The following is a 17,144-nucleotide window of genomic DNA, read 5'->3' as shown; positions in this document are numbered from 1 at the left end:
GCTCGTTGCTCCAGTACCATAACATCTCCTGTTGCACATTGGACCCCTGTGGCCGGGCTGGTGCTGGAAAGCAAAGCGGGGAGCTGGGGAAGCCCTGGGCGCTCCCGGGCGTCGCTGCCCCTTCCCGGGAGGCACCGTCCCTCTCCGCACGCAGCTCTCCCTCCACGCAGTCATCTTTGCTGGTTGTCTTGTGTCGCACCCACAGTTTTTTGCCATGTTCTCTTGGTTTTGTAACGAATCCGCAGACAGCGAGCCTGGGTGCGAGCGAAGGCTTGCTTTGCCTTCCGGGGTCCAGCCGGCAGGAAGGGCTCTGCATCCCTCCTCAAAAACTCCTTAATTTTAAACCGACAGAGAAACGGATTGTTCAGGGCTCCATACACGGAGCTGGAAATAAATCCCCATGATCTCACGTGTTGGGTCGTGGCTTGTATCTGATTAACCTTTATCACGGGGATGGTAACAAGACAGGTCGAGGTCTGGGCTGTCTTTGGCATGCAGAAGCTCGTGGTTTTGGCACGGGGCTGTGCTCGGCTGCTCCTGGGTTTCTTATGCGCAGAACAACTCCTTGCACGGGTCCGCATTCACCCTGGGAAGTGCATTTACACTCGCATGCGTTCTCTGTCTCTCGTTGAGATAATTATTGTTTTTGGGATCTAATTACTCCTTTACTTTACATAAAGACTAGTGATTTGAAAAGTCTCCTCGTTTTGAAAGCACTGAACCCACACGGAGGGTGCAGGATTGCTCACAACGGGACAGTGGCTTAAAAATTGCTTTTAATCTAATAATTTTTAATTGCGTAAATTAGACTTTCCTGTAGTTGCTTTGAATTAATTAGTATTGGAATGACATAGAGCAGATTTAGAAGGAGTTCTGCTTCTCCTGCATGTGTGTTTTCGTAGCTGTGTGAGAGGAGGGCGGGTTTGTGCCAGGACCCCACTCAGGCGGGGCGGCGGGGCCGGCGGCATCATTAAGCAGAGGTTTATGACCTGCAAGTGTGCCGTCATTGCCCTCCCCCTCCTCCCCCCAGCGCAGAAAGCCCCCGGTGTGCTCCCACTTTCAGGCAGGGAACCAGATTTCCCTACAGAGGAGCCTTCTATTTCCAGAAGTCTTTAAGAGCCATAATCCTTCCCGGAGTGGCGAAGAGCCAGGTCGTTAATGCGGAGCAGCAGCAGCAGCGCGGGAGCGTCGCGCTTTCCCACGAGATGCCTCGCTCCCTCCGAAACGTCCCCCAGCGCCCTTCTGCATCGGCACCTTTGCAAATCTGACCCCAAGGCAGTTTTTGCAGCTAAACTGTTTTAAATATTAGCTTTTATCCTTTTGCGCCAGAGGGGGGGAATACCATTAAATGCCATTTAATCCCATATGCACTTCAATAGCTCCTGGCCTTCATGGGGCATCGGTCACTGGAGGCATCACCACCGCGGGCCGGGGGAGCTGCGGTCTGCAGCATCTCTGTAACGGCCGGGGACCTCGGAAACCCCCTCCCTGCCCTGCTCCGGTCCCCTGGCAGGGCACAGCCCTCCCCTCGCCGGTGATGCTCGTTAAGCCTCCGCTCGCCGGGCGACTCCTCCGTCCAGAGCGAGTGGGCCGGGGGTGGCCGCACCATCCCCCCCCCCCCGCTGCAGCAGCCTCCGGAGCGCTCGGAAAGGGAGAAAAACCAGGGAACAGCTGTGAAATGCAATTTGGCAGTCCCAGCCGGTGCTTGCCTACTTGCTTTAGCTGTGATGTGTATTATGTGCACAGAAACGTAGGCGGAAGAGCGAGGTGAGCTGGTGCTGAGGGCCCTGCTCTAAACCCCGTCCAGAGCAGCACTTGCAGGTCGTCCGCTGCCGCTCGCCCTCCGCTGCTCTCGTCCCCCCCCGCAAGCCGCGTCTCGCTGGGCACCGCAGCAGCTGGCAAAACTGTGCAATCGGTCGGGCTTGCACAGCTCAGCCCAGCTGAGGGTCTTCCCTGGTTCGCGCAAGCTTAGAAGAATCGCTGGGGACGTGACCAGCGAGGAGGGATGTGCACGCTCAGAGGTCGCCCTGTGCCCAAAGGGCTCCCGGCTGTAGCAGCCGCCGCGGGCAGCAACGGAGGGCACGTTCGGCCCTCTGCTTCTCCTCCTCTTTGAGACCATCTCGGCATGAAAACAGCCACCCTCGGCTTTTTATGAACTTTGATTGCATCTCAGGGATCAATGGAAAATATTTTATTATGCCTTTTGTCTCTATTTGAAAGCAAGCTAGAAACTGATAAAATAAAAAGGCTATCTTCTAAGCTGACAGTTTTATTTCTGCAGCTGCAAAAAAGTCATTCTGTGCTGGCTATAAATATTAGACAGGACACGTTGGGGATTTATGTAAGATAAATTCCCACCCTCCCCCTTTCTCCGTTCAGGATGGAGTGATGCCTGTACATTAATATAGTGCTAAAATGAGGCGGATTTTTCACAACATGGCTTTAGATAAATGTACAAATTCGTACAGGATGTCTCCCTTCCTTTAAAGAGGAGCTTAATTTTAGAAGCTGCAAAAGATGGTGCTGCTGCAGACAGCAACCGTTTGCAGGCTGGAGCAGTACGAGTCCTCCGTCCTGCCCCTCGGCGGGAGCGCGGGCTGGACCTCGCTTCTCAAACACCAGCAGCCTTGGTCCTCGGCCGCTGGAAGAAGAATCGCCGAGTTTCCGATTGCCAGGTTAATTGGCAGCAGGGTGGGTTGGGGCCGGGTGGGCTGCCGCGCGCCTGGCCCAGCCGCAGCGGCTCGCTGGGAGCTGCCCCAGCCCCGAGGGTAAGAGGTGAATTTGGTTCTGCAAAGAGCGTGGACCCTGGAGGCCGAGCACTGGTGTAAAATCTGCGGTGCAGCAATGCTCCAAGGTCATTCCAGCTCTCGTTGCATTAACGAGGCAGCACAGATGCGTGGTAACAGCCTCGAAGCTTCGTGTTTGGGATTGCATAGGTCTTCCATAAACCCAGAGACCATTTCCAGCTCTTATGGTATTTATTTTATCCGTGTGAAAACTCTGAAAGAGGGTATGATATTTTGGGTTATTGACTGAGCAATATTCTCATGCATCAGAACAGAAAGTCTGCAGGAGTAAAACAAATTCTTCCCAAAGCTGGACATAAAACTTGATGCAGCTGGAAAGATTTTCCATCCAAATATTCTTGCTTTCTAACATTACGGTGAGAATTATTCCTTGCCAATATACATATTAAAAATGCATTTGTATCTTTTATCCCAATAACTGGAAGCACTTCACAAGGATTAGTTTTAAATCTTTATGATGGATTTTGGTTCTTTTGATTTTTTTTTTTTTAAGACAGCTCATTTCTTTATAGCAAAAACAAGGCTGGTGCTGTCAGACATTTCACATGTGAACTGCCTTGCGTCTCTCCACCAAGTTCTCGTGAAGCTAATGGGCAGTGACAGCTATATTTTCAAAGCCCTGTAAATCTTTAACTCTATATTGGGAGTTGATAGGATCTGCAGGTGAGCCGCTTATTAGCAGGCAAACCCTGCTACGTTGCGTATGACTGCACCGATAACCTGAAGCATTGCAGACTTATTCAGTTGTCTTGCTGATGGTTTATTTTATTTCACTGCTAAGAGGGAAGACTAGTGACAACATGGCCTAGAAAAGCCCATGTCTCTCTGTTTCATGATTTTAGCTTCCAGGCATTGTGGAACTGGCAACTTCGGTTTTGTGAATTTATTTTCTATTTTGATGCTAATGCGATGGCTTTCAGGCAGCCATTTGGCTGATGCTAACATGTCCAACATCTAAAGCACCCTTTTGCAAGAATCTAAAGCTGTACTTGATTGCACGGTCTGGAGCAGCGACCAGCCCTTCCCAAAGCAACGGAAGCTGTGATAGATATTGTTCAGATTCTTTATTTTGGGAACTGTCAGCTCGTCCGGAGATAACCTTGCAGTTTCCTTGCCGTAGTTTCTGGACATCTGCAAACTTTCTAGCTGTCTTGCTGCATTAGAAAGCAGGTTATCTTTCGGTAACTTTTGAAGCTTCTGGAGATGAGCTGTTGTCGAAGCGGTCCCCGTAAGCGCTCCTCCAGACGAGGCGCCCGGGGCTCTCGCCGCACTGGCACCTCCGTGGCGAGCCTGCAGCTGGGACGGGCTTCGCAGCCGCTCCCCGAGCAGCCGGGACGGCAGGCTGGGGTCGGCACCAGCTGCGGGCTGGGAGCAGGGTGCAGCGGGGGTAGCTGGGAGGGGACATACCCCAAAGGTCGATGTTTTTCACTTCTCAACGTGGTGTCAAGGACCCGCCTGCCCAGGACAGGGACACATCCCAGGTCGTTTGCATCCCCTCGTCGCTCCCAGGAGCGAAGTAATCCATAGGAAAGATGTGGGGCATTGCCTTGGGCTGGGGTCCAGGGAGCAGTCAGGGATCGGTAAGGCAGAAGACCTTGGGCTGTGTAAAAAGAGCAGCCAACAAGCCACACGTCCACTGGTCTGGGCTTTTTACTTGGGTCTTCATTATCCATTTCCTCACTGGGGTTTTGTTATTGATTTTTGTTCTGGGCTGTACGTCTTCTGGTGCAGGGACTGTTACCCTCTCTGCAGAGTCTTCCTTCTTTCTGGGCTCTGTGCCTTAAGTCAGGGATTTCCCAAAGGCTGTTCGTGGAAGGCCGCAACGTCAAGGCCACTCCACGTTCGTGAGCAGAAGCCCGACAAATCCAGACTAGAAACGGGCTGGTTCAAGGCGTGGACTTGCAAAGCGTGAGCGAGGCAGAGCGATGTGGAAGGTGGGCTCCCAGGCTGGGCAGGCTGCCAGCGTTGCTTCAGCTAGAGTTAAAATCAGCTCAGACATTATCCACTGAACTTTTCAGAGGTTGGAGGATAATAAGTGTCTCGCTTGGTTGCTGTAAGAACATAGTAAGAGCTGCCAAGAGAACATGACATTGGAGGGCTGATGGACGTTCTTGTTGGCTTCCCTGAAACTCCTCTCTGGCAGAGGAAGGAACTGGGAAATGTTGGCATTTACATGTATTTGTCTTTAATATTTTATTATATTTAGTCTGATGTTTATTAAAAATGTAAATCTGTTTCCTCAGCAAATGAAAGTTAAATACCAGCAAAAATTGTCCCAGCACTTAGAGCGTAGGTTCTCCGTAGGGAAATGGAAGGAGAAAAGAGAAACGCAGGACTGCGAGGTGCTGCCTGCCGCAGCTCTGCCGGGGACGCAGAGCCCGGGGAGCGCTGCTTGTGCGGCAGCAACGAGAAGAGAGTTCACCAAGCAGCAAAGCAGAGCCGTTAGCCGCGGTTCACGCGGGATGTGACGCGCGTGCGATAGGTAGTAACTGAGCTCGGTTCGTAACTGTGTCATTTCCTAAGGGACCAGTAAGAATTCCCACATACCGCTGCAGTAACCCAGGCTCCACCTGGTATTGGTTATTGCTGTTATTATTATATTAAATAGTTGTTTGCAGCACTCGTAGCTGTAGGACGCTTTGTTTTGATTGCCAGGAAAATGAAAGCGGGTGGCACGTCCCCTGCTCCTGGCTCCCGACGGGGCCCCGCGTTCTCCTCCTCCCCGGCATCCCGCCGGGACCTTGGGGGCCTCTGCTCTGCCTTTGCTGGCGGGGGGCAGCTCTGCTCCTCTCCTCCGAGCGGCCCGTCGGGTCTAACGAGCACGGTGGGAAGGGACGGAGCAGACCGGGAATTGTGCCGTAGCGCAGCCGCGTCGCCTGCGTCAAGCGTTCAGGCAGCGGTGACCTCCCCGGAGGAGCGCTGCCGAAGGCGGGGGCCTCTCCTCGAGCCGGAGCGAGGGGGCTCCTCCGAGCAGCCCGGGCACGGCAAGAGCTCCAGTGCCTGGGTGAGGAGGGGTGACGGGGAACGGACGTGTAGATGGGTGAGACCTCGGGGGAGCCTCTGTCAGGGGAGGAACCGCTCCGTGCACGGCGCGGCCTGAGACAGGGTACGGCATCGCACGCAGGCAGGGCAGCGACAGCAAGTAATTGCCCTCCCATCTCATCCCTCCCCTGCAATTACTTGCCATGCCGCAGCCGGGGGGCTTTTGTCAGGCTCTGGCTCCTCCATGAGAAAACATCACCTTACGATTAACAAAACTCATGTGTGTTTTGCACCTTTTTGTTTTCTGTCATTTGCTGCATTGAGATAACGCGCTCTGCAGGGCGTGGAGGGGAGGGGAGGCTGCAGACCGCATCCGTGTGCTTTGTTTCTCCACCCACCATACGTTCTTTTTTTCCCCTCTCATAGTGTGGACGCAGTGCTGAAAACTTCGACCGGTTTTTCACTCGCCATCCACCCGTCCTAACACCTCCCGACCAGGAAGTCATCAGGAACATTGACCAGTCAGAATTCGAAGGATTTTCCTTTGTTAACTCTGAGTTTTTTAAACCTGAAGCCAAGAGCTAAGTAGCTGTGTAGATCTCATCCCTGCATCTTTATCATCCGGTCCCAGCTGCTGTTGTGGTGACATTTTCCATTGCGAAAGTTGCATTCATGGTTTTTCTTTAGTAATACTACTAGAGTGACCATATTTCTAAGCCAGAAGTGTCTTCACGTAATTCGGGGCATGCCTGAATGGTAGGTGACATGCAGTAAGTACCGCAAATACGTTTTTATCAAATTTTATTTGTAGGAAATGAAAACAATTTATTGGCTAACAGAGGTTAAGTGGAGAGTGTGTGTAACAGCACCCAGGTCCGGGCCAGGCAATTAGGAGAAATCTCTTAAGCACGTGCTTTGATTCCTGCTCTGCCCTTTTTCTAGCCTTTTAATGCAATCACGAACGTTTCACCTGAACCTCCCCAGCTCCAGGGGCACGCGAGCGATTTTTATGAGACTTTTCCCTGTGGAGTCGAGGTGCGTCCCGGGGGCGGGGGCTGCTGGCGAAGGCTGTAAAGCTCCTCCTAAAACTGGGCGGTTTGTCAGGAGAGGTGAGACGGGTTCTCGCTTCCCGTGCAGCCCCAGCGCACCGCGGAGCCCCGTGCCTCCTCCCGACGTGTCCTCGCTCCTGCGGTCAGGCGCGGTTCCCCTTCGCCGGGTCTTCCAGAGCAGTAATAAATCGTTAGGAAAGCCACGTGTGCTGTTTACACAGATTTCTCCTGATTGTGCAGTTTCTAAGCAGCGTTTTTATGGAAAGGAGCATTCCCAGTTACAAGCAGGAGATTGGAACGAGCTGTTGTGAATGCTTTCGAATGCATGGTCACCCTAGTAAACTTCACACGACATTGTTTTTCATATCAAAACGTTTTCTTTTTTTTCAAATGCCAAAGCAACTGAGTTTGTAACTTGCGCTTTAAATGTGTCAAAAATGGTATTAACACAAATGAGATGCTATTTAACATTGAACAGTATTGTGAGTTCTGATATGAAGCTTGTAAAGAAATCTGTTTTAACTAATATTCCTACTTAAAAAAAATTGCCGCTAGATATTTAAATTGCCTAAGTTTTGTTTCTGGCATCAAAGAAAAAGTTTGGGGAAGGACGAGGCTCTCCTGGAGCAGGAACGACCGTGTGGCTTCCTTTTATACCAGGCTGCAGGTGTTCGTGGGCTGTCACTTTGTACCAATCTGCTTTAAGTTGTAACGTGCCAATTTTTTTTCCGATACTGCTCATGAAATAAAAAGTGAGAAATCATGGTCAAAGAAACCCGCGTTTATTTGTAAATAAGGCCTCGCTGCGGCTCGGAGAGCCGGGAGCGCCGGGGCCGGGGCGTCTGTGCCCAGAGCAGCGCGCGACGGACCGGAGGCGTCTTCGGAGCAGAGAGCCGCGGCCGAGGCCGCATCTTGGCCGGGAGAGGAGTCCGGCATCTCCGTCCGGGAGGAAGGTCTGGAGAAGCCCGGGAGGCGCCGCCGGGGCAGAGCTCCGCCGTTTGCTCCTCGCTATGGTCGTCCTGCCCGGAGACGACGGCAGGATGTGCTGAAGGTTTCTGGATCATCTCCGGGAGGCAGCGAGCGACGTGCCGGTGACTCGTGGTCCTGCCGGCCGCTCTCCCCGGAGCAGCCGCTCAGAGCGATTGGCACCTTCAGCTGCAGACGGGTTGCAGGTCCTGCCAGCCTCCCTCTCCTAAATGCACGCACCATTTTCTTCCCGTCTTTGGAAATCCGCTTCTGCAAAGCGGCCGCAGCTCTGAACCCGGCGGGATGTTCCTGAACCCGGCGGGATGTTCCCGAACGGTGCCGCGGCCTCGGCGCTGCCGCTGCTCCCCGTCGCCTCCCGGAGCTGCGCGCCCTGCGCTGGAGGCACCTGCAGCCTGGCCTTCCCCTCCCTCCGCTCCGTCTCCCCGGCCCCCGCGCCATCCTCCTCCTCCTCCCTGGAGGACGGCTGCACTGGAGGCTGGATGCTGGAGGTCTTCATCTCCGTCTTGCTGCTGTAGCGGTGTAAAAGGCGGCCGGTTTCGCCCGCCCCGGGTGCAGGGCTCCCCTCCGCGGCTCCCCGCCGGCGAGGTCCCGCCGGGGCCGGTGGGTTCCCCCCCCAGCCGGGCGCTGCGGTGCCCTGCGAGAGGCCTGGAGTCGCGGGGGGACCCTGCGGCACCCGCGCGGTTGGAGCAGCGGCCCGGCTTCTCCCATCGATGGGGTCAGCGGCGCTGGGAGCGGGTTATCAGCACTGATCGAGATGACAATTTTTTTTATTTTTTGGCTTGGATGTAGCTGCAAAGTTGGGCTTTTTAGGAAATCAGGGTTATAAAAGGTTGCGTAGGTGGAGCCTTCATTCGAGTTTGGGGTTTGGAGCCACTGTGTGTTTTATATGTACAACCCTGGAGCAAATCACATCCTCATCTCAAGTTTAATCAGTAAAACGCTGTCGATCAATACCATATCATAGCATAATTAAAAAATAAGCAGACTTAAAGCAAAAGAAGCCCTTACAGGTGATTATTTTGTGCAAATTTTGAAATCGCACTGAGTGTTTACCTGCATTTCGAGGCATGTTGCTTCCTCCAGGCTCTCTGTTGCTGTGTACTGCGAATGTGTTTGCAGCTGGTGTTGCATGCCGAGACCTGTCGTGGTGTCGCGCTCTCTCCCGCAGCGGCCCGGCGAGGCGGGACGTCCGCCCAGGAGCTCCACGTCCCTCGTGGCGTCCCCTGCTCTCGTCACGTCCCTCCGCCCGTCCGGGTGTGCGTGTGGAGCGAGTCCCACGGGCGTCCGCCTGTCCTCGCGCCCGGTGCCCGCCGTCGAGCGTCCGAGCGCGGCCGCCTGCTCCGCGGTGTCCCCAGCAGCCAGGGCAGGGGTTTCGCACGCCCGAGCGAGCGCCGCTCCCCCGCCGCGTTTAACTCTGTGCTTTCCGTTCAACAGAAGGACAAACGCGACACTTCCAACTTCGACAAAGAGTTCACCCGGCAGCCCGTGGAGCTGACGCCCACCGACAAGCTCTTCATCATGAACTTGGACCAGAACGAGTTCGCGGGATTCTCCTACACTAACCCCGAGTTTGTCATTAACGTTTAGCGCCGGGCGGGCAGCCGGCGACGCCGGAGCGCCCTGTAAATACCCACACTCGTCTTCCGGGATTAGCAGTGCGTACATACGTATCCTCATCGGAAACACGACGACCGCTTGTTTTAGGAGGCCTCTATGTGTGTGTGTCACCTGCTCGCTTGGTCTCTGGCTGGGAACGCTTGGGGTTGGGCTGGCGGCCGCGATCCCTCTAGGAGCTCTCGGTGGTGGTGACTAATAGCGTTTTTAAACAGAAGTACACCAAACTGCTGCAGTCTTTGTAATTCTTGAGATCAGATGCTGAAATTCCAGTGAACTTAGTTATTCACAAGTTGTCTCCTTTGAATGCTAAGCATGGTTGATATTTTAAGCAGTTGTGCCGAAGCTTGCCATGACTGTGAACTTGTCTTAGAAGAGCCTTTTGTTCAAGACATGGGTGCGTTTGGTCACTGTGGAAAAGTCTGCTTATAGACATACCTATGTTTTTAAAGGCATTGTACATACGGCCGGATTGGCTCACCGAAGCTGTCTTCCTCCTTAGCCTCCCGTGAACGTGTGCGTTGCCCTACGTTTCCTCCCGTTACTCAGGCGTTCAGACTGCAAAACGAGTTTCATTCCAGTTCTTGTAAATCAGAGCAAATCTTTTTCTAAGTGAAAGGTGGGTTTTTTTTTTTTTTAACATCTGGAACAGTTTGCAGTTTTGATATACTATGTCAGCACTCTCATAAATCTTTCTCCTGTTTTTTCACAGACACAGTCAAAATTTAGCAGCTCTGTAAAGGATATTAATATTCTACCAAAACAAAACACATTTATATTCTCGGTTTACAGTTTAGCAACTGAAACTCTGCCCGCTAAAAAAGGGCTGTACTGAGGGCTATTTCTAATGGGAACTTTTATACTTTACACCCTCCGCTATTATCTTAAAGGCTCAAAGTCATGAATTTTACAGACATCTTGATTTACCTGATTTTAGTCAAAATTCCTGGGGATGTTACTCGGTAATCCAGGACCTTCTGCATGGTTGCAGAAACCCCGGACCAGGACGGAGCATCCATGCGTGCCGGGGCGGGCGGGCAGCGTGCCGGGGCGGCTCCGCGAGCCGGGCCGATGTGCTGCTTTTGCTCGCAGCGGGATGCGCGCCGAGCGTGCGCGTCTCGAGTCGCACCGGCTGCTGTTCCTCTCGCCATACGGGAGTTCGGTGGGTTTGCAAAAAGCACGCATATATTTTTTGAAACTACCGATTCTGGTGTAAATACACATGACTTCATGAATATGGGGAAAAATGGGGGTGGGATTTTGTGAATCATGTGGAATCCTGCAACCGAAATCCCGGTTTGTAGGTCTTTTATAAACCTCAGACTCTACCTTTGGCAATCCTTTTCTTCCGTTAACGGTTCATTAAGGACAAAAGGCTGCTGGAAGCCAGGCGCTGCCGCCGGCTCCACGGCCGTGGGCGCACGGGGCCGTGCCCCCGGCTCAGGTGCCACCTGGGCTTGCAGAGACAAAACACAACCCGCAAAAACTGCAAATTGTGCCAGATTGATAAGGGGGGTTATGGGAGACTTCGCCTCAGACGGCACCAGAGGAAGCTGGAGTTTGACTTCATTCGTGGTGAGAGCGCTCACCGCTGCGCGTGCGTTTCGGGAGCCGTCCCGCCCCTGCTGCAGACCACAGTGGATGTTCAGAGCATGTGTGTTACCGTGACCTTCAAACCCGTCGCTGCAGAGTTAGTGTTACTTAAGTGGTGAATGCTTTAATTTCGTATCTTCGGCTCCGAGTAGGCTCCCGCGGTCTCTCCGACGCCGGAGCGCTGTAAGGTGTCTTCGGTTGGGAAGGCGCCGGGAGCCGTGCCGTGCCGTGCCGTGCCGTGCCGCGCGGGGACCACCGCGCAGGGCACCGCGTCTCCTTTCCCCTGGGGCTTCTGTGTTTATCCGGGGTGACCCTTCCGCGTGGGGTGGGATCTGCCCGATGCTGAGCGGCCCCGGCGGCACCTCCCGCCGGAGCCTCCCGGGAAGCCGTTCTGCAGGCGGGGCGGCTCCGCTCTGCCCGTGGGAGCCGGCTGTGCGGCACCAGCGACGCCCGCGCGCAGCTCTGATGGCCGCAGGGTCACGATCGCGCTGCTGGGGAGCTTGGCGAAGGCTGGGCCCGGGGAGGGGGGGACGCTGCCTCCGCGTGCCCCCCGGGCCGGCTCGTGCCGCGAGCTGCCGCGTCCCTGACGCTGCCCAAGCCGCTGCTTGCAAAGCTCCCGTTTCGCGGTTTGCAGCCCCTTCCCCCCGTGGAGCGATGTAGGAGGGAACGTGGCCCCGCACAGACGCTGAGGCTAGTGCGGACTCGTCCAGGGAAGGACACGGTGGCCATGGTCGGCTCTGTCTACCGCAGTCGGATGATTTAGACTTTGCCATTAGGTGGGAAAAGCAGCGCTTTAGGAAGACGGTTGGTCCCCGGGTGGCTGGTGCGGGATGGAGCCCGGCGGAAGGAAGGCTCTGCGCGGTGGGTGCAGGGCGGAGGAGACGCTCGGGAGCAGCCCGGGAGCAGCTCAGTCTGCGGCTGGCAACCAGCATCTCCCGGCGCAGATGTGCCGCTTCCTTCACCCCGGCTCACTGCTTCTTGTCCCACGCGGGTGTTGGGAAAAACACCGGGATTTCTCGCTGGAGGCAGGCGTTCCCGACCGTGTCGGCGGGGACGGCGGCCTTGTTCAACAGCCGTGCTTCCCTGGGCCGCGCCAGGCTGCCGCTCGGGAATTCGGCCAACGGGAAGCAAAAGCACGGCGGTGCTCTGCCCCGGTGCTGCGGCGGGGTGCAGGCGGGCGGGGAGCTGCTCGGGTGCGGCGCGGGCGCTGGTGGCACGGCGTGGCGTGGGCACTGATGGCACGGCGCGGGTGCTGGTGGCGTGGTGCAGGTGCTGATGGCCTGGTGCAGGTGCTGGTGGCACGGCGCGGGTGCTGATGTCGTGGTGCAGGTGCTGGTGGCACGGCGTGGGCGCAGGGGCAGTGCTGCCCGCCGCACACCCCGGCATGGTTGCCTGAGGCTGCAGCCTTCCCCGCCTACCCCGGCCGCTGCAGTCGCCTCTCTCCCTCTTGGCCTGCCGAAACGGAGTTTGCTTTCGGCAAAATGCCGTTGCAGAGAGGTCGGCGTTGGTCTCGAGAGCGAGAGGCTCCGGGTCGGTGGTTGGGGGTTCGGGCTTGCGGTGCAGCACGGCCGCGGGCGAGCAGGGCCGGAGGGGCAGCAGGGACAAGGACAGATCAGGAGAAGTGACGTGACTCGGGTCAGCGGTGACCCAGTGCTGGCGCTGGGGTCTCGGCATCCCCAGCCGGCTGTCGCCAGTGCGCTGGTGGGATCGTAGACGGGACCGGGCGGGTTTTCTTCATCCGCTCCGAGGCTGCTGCCCCGCAGCTGAGGGGGGGTCGCTGGGTGGGCTGCGGCCAGCCCCCCGGGGCAGGGGCGACCTGCTGTGGCGGCTCTCCTCTTCCCCCGCTGGAGCCTGAGCAGCTGCCTTCCCTGGGCACGGAAGCTGTCGCAGAAGTGGTTGTTGATCCATTTAATCTCTCTAATAACCACGTGCAAGTTTGCACCGCGGCAAACCCGTACGGGCAGTCTCAGCGGTGCGAAGCTCAGCGAGGGGCCAGGCAGCAGATGTGCTCTGGGGCTTGTTGCTCCCAGGACCTCGAATGCAAGGGGAGAAGCAGGGCGAGTTTTTGCACGGGGCAAGGCGACAGCTGTTCCAAGGACGGGGCTCCCATCTGGAGCGTGGACCAGCTCAGCGCGGTGCTGCGGCTCCCCTGCTTTGCGGCGGCAGACGTGCCGCGGAGCCCGCGAGAGCCGGGGCACAGCAAGCATCTTGCTCCATGCATGGAAGTGTCATCCAAGCTGTTTATTTCTGATCACGTTCAAACTGGCAATTAAAAACAAAGGAAAAAATTGGAAATGTTTATTGTTGATCAGTTTGTGTTTGTGAATTTGATTTCACCTGCAAGTATCTGATGACTTTTCTACATCCATAGACTACCTGCTGTGTGTTTGTCAAAGGATTCTCATAGACCTCCTTTTAGATGGGCATATACTCTTTATTCTATTTGCTGCATGTATGAAAAAATAAAGTATATAATTTTAAAGAAACGCTGTGAGCTGGAGCTGCTTCGCCGGCGCGGCTGGGTGCGCGGGAGAGCCCTGGGCACGCCACGGGATCCCGGTCATTGGCAGCTCTTCCCGGCTGCTGGCTCGGGCTCGGCCACCCTGAGGGGACCCTGCTGAGCCCTATTACGGCAGCAGACGCCGAAACGCTGCGGCTTTCCTGCGAGAAGGATGCCAGCCCGTGCGGCCGGGGCGCGCGGCCACGTGGACCCGGCTGGAAGGCAGCGCTGAGCCGCGCACCGGCTGCCCGTACGGGGCCGTAGAGACCGGGGAGCGGGGGGGGCTGGTCCTTCGGGCGCTGCGGAGCGGCAGGGGTGACCGAGGCTGTGCACGGGGGCTGCTCCGCGTGCGGCCGGCTCCGGGGATGGGACGGGTCCCTGGGTGATGCACAGCTCAGCGCACCTCACGCCAGCGGGACGTGGGCTTTGCACTGGTGGCTGCACGGGGGGGCCCAGCCCGGCCGCCCTCCTGGCCGCGCTGCCGGTCCCGCAGCCGAGCTCGGCTGGGGGCTGCGCCGGCTGCTCCCCCCCCGCCACGATGCTGGGCGAGCGGCCGCGAAGGGCATCTCCATCGCTGGTCCAGGACCTCGTGCAGTCCCCGGCCTCACGCCTGCCCCTCCACAGCGGGCAGCAGAGCCAGCTGGGCCCGCGGCCGCTGCCAGCGCTTCGGAAACGCTTCCCCACGCCGGTTATTCCGGCTTCTGCAAAGGAAACATTTGGTTTTGTGACACTTCCCTTAATTATGGGAGCTAATGACAAAACCATTGTGACAAATGACTCAGCTTTTGATAGTGAAGTTAATTAATTCTGAAGTTAGAGTCTCCACTGGAATAGCTGGGAAAAAACCCCGATTACGGAGCCTGCCCGCACGGCGGGACGCGGGCAGCACCAACCCGGTCCCCGCACGGCGCCGGGGGGATCCTGCCCCACTGCTGCGCGATGGGCACCAGCGACAGACAGCGCACAGCCTCGGAGCCATCCCGCATCCCTGCCATTTGCATTACAATCCCATTTCCTCCGTATCCGGTACCCGCTGCTTCTTCCAAGACTTTAACTCAAACCAATTAAACCGCGGGGCGCTGGGGGCAGAAACGCTGCTGACGGCGGACGCGGGGCACCGGAGCCCGCAGCCGTGCTCACCCGCCTCCCGCACCCGCGCGGCCCCTCGCACACGGCCCCCCGCGCTGGGGCTGATGAGGAAGGACTGCTCCTTCCTCCCTGCACCCCCCATCGCTGCTGGGCCGTGGGGCCCCCGCGCGTGGGGCTCCCAGAGGCGCCACAGCCCCCCGGCACCGCGCTGCTGCTGACGGCCCCCGCCCTGCGGTGCCGGGGGCTCGCCCACCTCGAGGAACAGAATATAATCCAGCTCCCTGCTAATGCGGGGATTATTTCTGGCTACCCACGCTGCCGCTTTGCCAGCTTAAACGCGGCAGATCCGTGGCTGGATTGGGAAGGGCAGAGCTCGGTGTCGGGCGTCTCTGCCCGCGGGGACGGCTCTCCCCGCGCAGGCTGTGCCGCCCCACAGCCGGGCTGTTGTGGCTCCTTCACTGCTGCAAGCGGGGCCGCGATGGGGCCGCGATGGGGCCGGGGGCGAGCGCGACCTGCCCGGGGGCTGCCCGGCCGCAAAATTGCATGGGGCCGGTGCCAGCCGAAGCCGAGAGCCTGGGACCCGGCACACATGCACCGCGCACACCACCACGCCCTGCCAAAATAACACGTGGCTGCAAAATCCCCCACTCGCATGAGCCATGCAGCCTCTCTGCACGGGGGGGGTGTCTGAGCAGGGCAGCAAGTGCAGGGCGCCCAGTGAGAGACCAGCGTGGCCTTGTAATTAAAATGCCCTAATGAATATGCACGACGAAGGTGATTGAGGGCTGAGCGGGCTACTTCGTTGTCGCACTCGGCTTCGCAGAGCCTGGGTTTGGTAACCTGAGTAATTTGCTTTTCGTGCATTTGGGGAGTAAATAACCGGTATTTACATATACGTGCATACCAATGATAACCGTGGACGGCTACACGAGCGGGTAAATCATCTGCCTTCCTATCGCACACCCAACCCCTAAGAAGCCATTCGTTTCAGAGGTGGATACGCTATAGGGCTTATTTGAAAGGTCGCATGAGTCATAAGCTCATCCAACTGGCAGCAAAAATGTTTGCGAGCGATGAGATAGCAGAGAGCCAGAGTGAGAGTTTTAACGAGTGTCAAATAATTAAGGCGCACGACATGGACGATGCTCCGAGATCCAGCCTCTGTTTACCGGCATCCTGCTCTGGTTTGGCCTGGAATGGCGCCGGGGCAGGTGCTAAAAATGGGTCTCCTCGGGGCAGGCAGTGTGTGTGGCAGTGCGGGAGCAGGGTGTGCGTGTGTGTGTGTGTGTGTGTGTGTGCGCGTGCATGTGTGTGTGTGGGGGGGTGGGTGTGCGTGCATGTGTGTGTGCATGTGCATGCGTGCATATGTGTGTGCATGCATACGCAGGCTGCATGTGTGTGCAGGCTGTGTGCATGCATGTGTGTGTGTGTGTGCATGCATGTGCGTGCGTGTGCAGGCGTGTGCATGTGTGCATGCGTGTGCAGGCGTGTGTGTGTGTGCATGTGTGTGCATGCGTGTGCAGGCGTGTGCATGCCTGTGCCTGTGCGGGGGCACCCGCAGAGCAGCACTGCTGCGGCCCCGGGGTGCGGGCGCAGGGCCCCGCCGGTGCGAGCCCCCCGGGGCCGGGGCCGCCCAGGGCCGGGAGGGCGCTGAGCCGAGCTGCCCCGCGGTGGGGCGGCCCCGCCGGCGCCGGCTTCCCGCTACCCCCGGCCGCATCCCGGAGCTCTGCGGCACCTCCGGCCCGGTCCCAGCGTCCCCCAGCCCGGTCCCGGCATCCCGCCGCCCCCCAGCCCGGTGCCCCCGACTCCCCCAGCCCGGTCCCGGCTCCCCGACCCCCCCCCCCCAGCCCGGTGCCCCCGACCCCTCCAGCCCGATCCTGGCATCCTGCCCCCCCCGCAGCCCGATCCTGGCATCCCGCCCCCTCCCAGCCCGGTGCCCCCGACCCCCCCCAGCCTGGTGCCGGCATCCCGCCCCCCCCGGCCCGGTCCCGGTCCCGGCGCCCGCCCCCCCAGTCCGATCCTGGCATCCCGCCCCCTCCCAGCCCGGTGCCCCTGAGCCCCCCCAGCCTGGTGCCGGCATCCCACCCCCCCCAGCCCGGTCCCGGCATCCCGCCCCCCAGCCCGGTGCCCCCGCCCCCCCCAGCCCGACCCGGCTCCCCGCCCCCCCCCCAGCCCGCTGCCCCCGACCCCCTCCCTTCCGCGGCGCCCGCCCCGGCCCCCCCCGCGGGTGCCGCCCTGCCGCCGGGGCGGGGGGCCGGGCCGCGGGGCGGTTTCGGCGCCGCGCTGCCCCCCCGCCCCCCCCCCCCCCCGCCGCCTCCTGCGGGCGCCGCTCCGCGGCCCGCCCCCGCCCCCCCCCCCCCCGCGGGTGCCTTGGCCGGGCGGCGCGGGGGCCGCGCGGAGACTCGCGCCGCGCTCCCCCGCCGCGGCCGCTCGGCGCCGCCGCTCCGCGCCCGCGGGCCATGCTGCCCGCGCGGCCCCGCGCCCCGCCGCCGCCGCCGCCGCCGCCACCGCCGCCGCCGCCGC

General features: G+C 58.5%; 1 protein-coding gene across 2 annotated transcripts in view; it reads left to right on the top strand.

Moving 5' to 3' along the window:
* Nucleotides 1–13,518, top strand: part of PRKCB (protein kinase C beta) — a 134,277-nt gene extending 120,759 nt beyond the window's left edge. Inside the window, exon 17 of one of the 2 annotated variants that reach the window (XM_064520015.1) lies at nt 9,260–13,518. In XM_064520015.1, the coding sequence (XP_064376085.1) occupies nt 9,260–9,412 (153 nt within the window). In that variant the 3' untranslated portion in view covers nt 9,413–13,518. Of the gene's footprint in view, nt 1–6,215; nt 7,614–9,259 lie in introns of those variants that run through there. The other variant, XM_064520014.1, reaches the window with a different exon arrangement.
* Nucleotides 13,519–17,144: the final 3,626 nt, after the last annotated feature.

The sequence above is a fragment of the Dromaius novaehollandiae genome, chromosome 14, assembly GCF_036370855.1.
Source record: "Dromaius novaehollandiae isolate bDroNov1 chromosome 14, bDroNov1.hap1, whole genome shotgun sequence".
Taxonomy (NCBI): Eukaryota; Metazoa; Chordata; class Aves; order Casuariiformes; family Dromaiidae; genus Dromaius; species Dromaius novaehollandiae.
The sequence above is the reverse complement of the archived record's forward strand: the minus strand, read 5'-3'. Positions and strand labels throughout refer to the sequence as shown.